The 8,005-nt window shown below is 35.5% G+C and overlaps 1 protein-coding gene across 1 annotated transcript; it reads left to right on the plus strand.

Annotated features, from left to right (window-relative positions):
* The first annotated feature begins 432 nt into the window (after nt 1-432).
* Nucleotides 433-4,472, plus strand: LOC134199192 (uncharacterized). The gene is made up of 4 exons (XM_062669506.1): nt 433-882; nt 1,338-1,415; nt 2,499-2,646; nt 3,493-4,472. Exons 1-4 carry the CDS (start codon nt 688-690, stop codon nt 3,663-3,665), a joined length of 594 nt encoding a protein of 197 aa, XP_062525490.1. The 5' UTR covers nt 433-687; the 3' UTR covers nt 3,666-4,472.
* Nucleotides 4,473-8,005: the final 3,533 nt, after the last annotated feature.

An 8,005-nucleotide genomic window follows, 5' to 3' on the forward strand; every position in this document is an offset into this window, starting at 1 on the left:
ATGCATTCCGAATCAATGGCAAAGTCAATATTATTTAAAAACCGTCCATTAAGCAAATTATAATCCACTTAATTACATTTGTTAAATTACTAGCGACTATATTACAAACAGTAAAAATATAAAACAAAAGATAGTATCTATCGATTGAGCATGTATTTTAATAACGTCCATTGCGATGATTGATCTTTCCACTTCTTGACTGTTTCGCATTCGTGAAACACCAAAATGTATCTGAGATCTAAAAAGTCACGCTTCAAGCTATTCAGTTTTGAACGAATGATAAAGATATTACTCATGATTTGCGGACACTATGTCCAAACGGATTCTTCAAATGTTGTCTCTTCAATCCATCGTATATTTAGTATTGTTATAACTATTTGTCTGTGTCCATATTTTCAGTTTAACCCTTTCTTTTTTCATGTTATCGAATCTGTTTTGTATTCAATATTGTCACAGTTCACTCAATACGGATTCTTTTTTAGATATTGTAGCACCATTAAAACCTTCGATCTCCTCAGTGGCTTTAAGCAAATACCATTGTACACTAAGCGAGTTTGTTTTTTCTTACTCATCACCTTGCTTGTGAGGCTCATTATAGTTTTGATACACTTTTCAGCACACCAAACCAAGTTGAAAACATTTTGCGCTTTTCTAATAATACTCTCAGCTAACACGGGACACATTTTAATGACGATCATGTTTTCAATATTGAATACGCGCATGACATTAATACAAAAATTATTTGCCAACAATCCGATACCCGTAAACATAGTTGGAAAAAATCAAAACGCTTCGCACATCAAACGAGTCAGAAAGGGCTTAATTTGCTACAACAATCTGCTTGATACTTTGAAGGTTGCGGAGAAAGAAATACAATTTACGGTAAGAGATTGCTATTTTTTTGACGTGATAATCTCTAATAAATCGACGAACACCGGCTGCACGCACGAAAAAGTGTCACTTTCCGTCTGCGCCTGACCGTGCAAGCGAGAGCATGGAACAAGCGATAGAGAGGCACTATCGGCCCAATGGTTAATTCATCGAAAAAATTGTAATTTTCAATTAACTCCTTCTTTGTATTATATAAACTAATGATAATTCAGTGTAAATAATTTAATTCAATTCATAAAATTATTCAGTTTCTCATCAATGTTTCTTTATGACGTTATCACGAAAACCTATACTATAAACCGACCGAAATTACGGACAACCAATTTTTTTTCTCAGTCAACTAGAAACTAAAATTCCTGTTAACTACCTGATAAATTACTGAATGATGCACTGATTGAATAATTATTCGGAAATGTAATATATTAATGAATTACATTTTGTTTCAGTTAACCGTCACTTACCTATGTCACGTTCCGAAAATAATATGCTACGTTTATTTTGTCATCACCGTGATTTATAAATCGGTAATATATTTAATTAATTGAAGGCAAGTTGCTTTAGAGCTGCTACCGAAACCGAAAATTGATAGGCGATTTCTAACTATGAAGATAATAAATTTTATTTCAAAATAAACGAATGCTTTTTCATTGCACGCAGTGTACAGAATTAACGCTTAATGACGACACCCGTGGATCTCAAGGAAGCGTGAGCGAGGAAGCATGATCGTGCTAATTGCCTGCATATTCCATTGCGCGCTCACGAGAGGCGAACTTTCTAAGCACACATATATTCATTTGTGCTCAGTTTTGTAAATAGTTTTATTTCATTTAGACCTGTTTATTTTCATTTCGGTTTCGGAAGCTGTCTTATTACGTCTTGTATTTAAGAACATTCTAGATATTTTGATGAATAGAATTTATCGATTCTATTAGTTCTGCGGGATAGCTATTATTTTAAGACAATTAAAACTGACTAATGACTGACCTAATGTTTCAAAGTTTATTATATGTCCACACGAGTAGGCATTATCATTATCTGTCGCGAAGCAGATATAAGTTCAGGTTTAAAGGGTGGAGCAAGTTTTATTATATTATTATTGGCACTGTAAGCAGATCATCACACGGCCGTGATTGTGGGTGCTCACCGTCGCTCACAGACGCTAGTAATGCCAGTCAAGCGACTGCTCATCACAGCCGTGTTTGAAATTAAGTGACGGCAATCACGTTGTAAGGTTTGTATTGATTTTTTTGTGCTTCAAATGACAGAAGATCATTTAGCCAACCTGGCGATGAATGGTCGTAGTTTTTCTATGACAGTTAACAAAAAATTATTATTCCAAAGCAGTGAATACATATACAATATAAATATGTATGTTTATATTCAAAATTACTTTCACGATTTGATCTCGGCTTTTTTTATTGTCATTATATAATTCCTAGCGTTTCCAAAATTTTACAGTTTTCGTGATCCACGGACGACTAATCATGTCTAATGTCTCATTATAAATACTATCTATAAGACTAGCGAAACTCGCGAAAAATAAGAAAATAATTCAAGATATTTTTGTATTTTATCAAGATATATTTTATTAAAATATTGTTTTATAGAAATTTTCCGGTTATAATCTGATACCAATGCTCGATATGATCCTGGCTTGCATGGCCGTCACGGCGCCGGCGCTCTTCGCAGAACTGACCAAGAACACGGTGGATAAAATCAAGAAGATCCTTGGTTCGCAACTACTTAGATGTTCAGGTATGATTTTTTATGTTTAGTTTATGGATTTTAATTTGTTTAGAACAGCGGTCGGGGAACTTTTTTAATTATTACCCCAAAATATTTTTGTGTAAGTTGTTATTACCCCATGGCGAAGAACAAAAAAAAAATAGAAATCGGTTCTTTTTAGCATCTTTCATATTATAACTGTAACGGGTGAATTGAACTTGGTTCAGTTCCGGCCTGGACAAAGACTTTTGCTTTATAAAGCACAAGTCCGGCCTCGCGTTGAGTACTGCTCCCATTTCTGGGCCGGGGCTCCCAAATACCAGCTTCTTCCTTATTTGACTCCATACAGAAGAGGGCCGTTCGGATTGTCGATAATCTCATTCTCACGGATAGTTTGGAACCTCTGGGTCTGCGGAGAGATTTCAGTTCCCTCTATATTTTTTGTACCGTGTGTTCCATGAAAGTGCTCTGAGTAGTTGTTTGAGATGATACCATCATCTCGTTTTCACCGCACCGCCTGCCACCGGGGTAGAGTTCATCCATACTACCTGGAGCCATTGCGGTCATCCACAGTGCGTTTCCAGAGGTATTTTTGTCATGTACCATGGAAAGAGCTCTCTCCTCTCCACGGTGTTTTCCGAGCGCTATGACATATTCTTCTTCAAACGAGACCTGTGGAGAGTATTAAGCGGTAGGCAACAGCTTGGCTCTGCCGCTGGCATTGCTGAAGTCCATGGGCGACGATAACTATTCACCATGAGGTGGGTCGTATGCTCGTCTGCATACAAGGGAAATAAAAAAACCAGGTTCATACCAAACCGTCCGTCAGAAAAAAAAATCATAATATTAACAATACCGTAAAACCATTCTTTCCAGACGAATCGCTTCGCTACGAACTGGAGATAACTCTTGAATATGTAATTCAACGTCCATTTTCGTTTAGCATCTGGCGAGCTGTCTCTCTAGACGCGTCTCTTCCTGTCGCCATGACAAGCTTGTGCATCACATATGTAATCGTTATTCTACAGCTCACTCAGTTAAGACCCTAATAGACTCTAGCACCATTAATTCGCGAAACGAGCTATTTATTTAGTTCTAGATTTGCTATGCACCAACCGCTGAATTTATGGATACGATAAGGAATTTAAGAATAAGTTCCAATAAGACTAGTCATTAGATTAGATTAGTCATTTAAAGATATTTATTGATAATTCCAAATAATCTGTTATTAGGTTTATATATCAATAGTATTGTTTGTTTTGGGAATCTATTTCGTTTGGTCCACTCAAACACTACAATTATTGGGACTAAATTATTAAAAATGATAAATTATTTATTAAATACAGTAAAAGCTGCTTATTCGCGGATCTAATCGGTATATTTGTAAAAGCGCTTTTTCATATTCAAGGTTTCTATATTCGGAGTATATTTACGGAACATATACCCCGCAAATAAAGTGTTTTACTGTAATACTTATAATTGCATTGTAAAATTTAGAACTAGAGATTAATCATTATATTTATTATTTGTATGTTGAACGGGTAAATGACCCGAATTTCTTTCTAGGGACTTGCAAGTAAGCAAACCAGAAAAAAATGTAAATCTATATACACGTGTTTATTGGACTTCACAAAATTATTCTTTTAAAGTATCTTTCATTGTATTCTCTGTCGCTTTATAACATCTTGTGGCGTTCATGAACGCACATTTTTATGATGCGTAAGCCGGAGCGCACGAGATGTGGGAAAAAGAATATAGTCTGTGACACGGGACCTTTTTACCGCCGAAAATTTAAAACGTAAAAATAATTTATAATGTGATTATTAACTAATGTAATATAATTACTTAGAATTGTTTATGCCGCTACAACAATAAAATTTATATTGTTTCAACTGTGGTGTTAATTACATAAAACACGACTTTACGGCGAAATAAAGAAGGGACTCTATATGAACTCCCTTAATCTAAATGTATCTTCACAATCTTCTCCTTCTTTGTGCTTGGGATTCCTTTACGCTGCAAATAAACTGACAGTGTTGTTAACTGTTCTGGTGGTTTGATTTTATAACACTTTACAAGTAGCTCCGGACGGATCGGGATATTGTCTGCCACTGAGTAACATTAAAGTAACCTAATAGAAGTTTGCAATTAGCCCTTGCATTAGACGCCTTTAGCTCTAACACTAGGAGCAGACTTGGGGACCCCGGTAGCCGTACGCGTCGAACTTTTTTTTTTATTGCTTACATAGGTGGACGAGCTCACAGCCCACCTGGTGTTAAGTGATTACTGGAGCCCATAGACATCTACAACGTAGACGCGCCACCCACCTTAAGATACAAGTTCTAAGGTCTCAGTATAGTTACAACGGCTGCCCCACCCTTCAAACCGAAACGCATTACTGCTTAACGGCAGAAATAGGCAGGGCGGTGGTACATATCCGCGCGGACTCACAAGTGGTCCTACCACCAGTAATTACGCGAATTATAATTTTGCGGGTTTGATTTTTATTACACGATGTTATTCCTTCACCGTGGAAGTCAATCGTGAACATTTGTTGAGTACGTATTTCATTAGAAAACTCGGAAAAGAGTTCCACTTGCAACCTAACCTAAACATCAGTCCGCTGAGTTTCTTGCTGGATCTTCTCAGCGGGTCGCGATTCCGATCCGGTAGTAGATTCATTTGCGAAGCAGCTACTCTAGAGTTGTTAGGTCTCCTTTGGAGGTGCTCGAGTAGCTGTTAGCAAATCTCACTTCTCCTGGCTGAGCCTTTACTCGCCCAACTATCGTAGTGAAACTGGAATGGCCTCAGTGCCACCAGTAATCTTTCAATCATAAAAAAAATCACAATTATCTAATAATTATTGTATTCATCATTTCCAAATAATTTTACTGAGGTTTACTATAAATTAACAGCAATAAAACTAGTCTTAAGTTATTTTCATTTTTATTTAATACTTTATGGTACACAAAAAAATAATACATGTAAAAGAAAGAGAAGTATATACAAAATCAAGGTTAACTAAGACATGAATTTTCTCCCACAAAACCCAAACACTTAAGGCATAATGAGGTAAGGTCTTAAAATGTAAAACAGACTAGAAAACAAAAACAGTTATAAAAATTAAGGTCTAAAATTTTCTATAAAATTAAAAATATAAAAATAATTGTGAAATATTTTTAATTATCCTCAAATTCATTACACATAATATACCTCTGGTAAGCACTCGATTTGTGGGCCTCGAAAAATGATAACATGTTTTTTTTTTATTGCTTAGTTGGGTGGACGAGCTTACAGCACACCTGGTGTTAAGTGGTCACCACCCACCTTGAGATATTAGTTCTGAGGTCTCAGTATAGTTACAACGGCTGCCCCACCCTTCAAAATTATAGTATTTTCTCTAAGTTCCATTTTACATTAGAAATTCGTCGGACGGCATGTCTGAATGACAAACTTTGGCCGTTTCGGTTGGGCGTACCTGCCTTGTTCCACCCACGGACTCATGCTGATATCCGTATTGTCAATAGCATTAAATACTGTCTCCATAAACATATAAACCAAAATAATAAACAGAATAACTATCAAGCCATCCAGTAAGAACCAGTAGGCCTCGATCCAAGACGTTATGAAATACAAAACGTACATCTTTCGTTCTTTGAATATTTCACAAGGTTTTTCGAGAACAGCGTACGGTATCGTCAGACAAGCTAAAGATGTTAATAATGTTAGTAACAGAGACACATTCGTCACCATTTCCGTATTGTAATTCAGTTCGGTTCTCTTGTATTTCTTTTTCTTTTTGCTTAACAATAACTGCCGGAGCCGTTCCTCTTCTGAAGGCTTGTTAAAGCCCAAATAATCGATTAGTCTGAAAATTAACGAAATGCTCATGAATCGTTTGATAGAATGACATTCGATTAAAAAACACTAGTATAAAATGAAAATTACACTAATATTGGGAATTTTAATGGTTAAACAAGTAGTCTAGTCATGCAGTCTAATGACGAATTTAAACTTTGCTGTATGCAATAGAACGAGATATATTATTGACCACAACAGAGTTGTCAGTATCGATTAAAGAAATGAATAAACAATTACAAAATAATTTTGACACTCTCTGTTCGAGATTAAACATCGAAATCTCGAATGTTCTAGAGTACTGGAGTTTAACTGAAACACATATTGCTTTACAACAGAAATGGAAAAAACAGTATTTATTACCTAGCCGTACAGTTTCCCAAAATTACAAATAATCACTAAAATTTATATCAATTAAAAGTCTCAAATACATACCTTTGAATATACAGACGGTAACAAATCATTTTTTAACGTAGTGAAACCACAGCTTAAAGAAGGTCTATCTGAAAATCACTTTTGAAGACTAAGAGTAATTCCAATTGCAACTACATTATTATATGTATTATAATCGACTGACTTTGGTCGTCACAGAAACGCAATTAAATCAAATCTAATGTTCGTTTCGATTTTAACTAATTGATATCATTAAGAACCATTTCGTTGCCTAAATATTACCGGAAACAATTGGTGCATTATTATTAGTGGCTGATAATTGCCACTGACTGCTGTATCTCAAATATCCTGAGTACCTCGGTCGCAATCAAGTCCTTTGTTGAAGATATTTAGCATTTGGAGTCTGGGGGTACTTATCCTTGCCATCGTGTAACTAAAATTCTAACACAAATAAAAGAAAATAATAATATCGTCGTCGATCGAGCAGTAAATTTTTGCAAAGCCTTGGATAGCCATGGCCATAACTTGCCAAACACCATTGGAAGATGCGATTACAATTTCAAGCTGTTGTATAATGGGTGTCGCGCTGTTTAAGTGAGCAGATATTGCAGCAGAAAGACACATGATTATGTAAACTACTTCTGTGACATAACACAGCCATTAATTAAAAGGAAAGTTATTAATTTTGCGGGCTTTAAAATGTTATTCGTTCGTCGTGGAAGTTCATCGTGAATACGTAATGTAGTCTTAGGTTGTTACGAAAAAAACAGGAATTTACCCAATAAGTTTTCCTATATAGTGTCACATACAAAGCAATAGACAAAAACACAGCAAAACTGGGTCCCCAAACTAGGCTCAGATCAAGTCATTAATTCTCCATAAAGTTAGATGAGATCAAATTGAGAAGTTTCCCCTTTTGCTTTTGCATAATTTTTTTACCATATTGAATCATTCAAGCAAAATCTACGGTAAAATGCCCCAATTGAGAACCTCCCTCATTATTTCCTATTTCGACTAAAAACTGATGATCATTATTACTCAAGGCAGTTTCAATAGTCGATAATGAATGGATTGGGTAATAAACTAAATAAATTTGATAGCCTGACATATTGATATTAATTTCTTATCAAATCAACTA

The sequence above is a fragment of the Bombyx mori genome, chromosome 7, assembly GCF_030269925.1.
Source record: "Bombyx mori chromosome 7, ASM3026992v2".
Taxonomy (NCBI): domain Eukaryota; kingdom Metazoa; phylum Arthropoda; class Insecta; order Lepidoptera; family Bombycidae; genus Bombyx; species Bombyx mori.

Coding starts and splice junctions, on each gene's coding strand:
- LOC134199192 (XM_062669506.1), top strand. CDS start 688: ATGACGATCATGTTTTCAATATTGAATACGCGCATGACATTAATACAA. Junction 1,416..2,498: donor TCACCGTGATTTATAAATCG/GTAATATATTTA, acceptor ATTGTTTTATAG/AAATTTTCCGGTTATAATCT. Junction 2,647..3,492: donor GCAACTACTTAGATGTTCAG/GTATGATTTTTT, acceptor CATTCTTTCCAG/ACGAATCGCTTCGCTACGAA.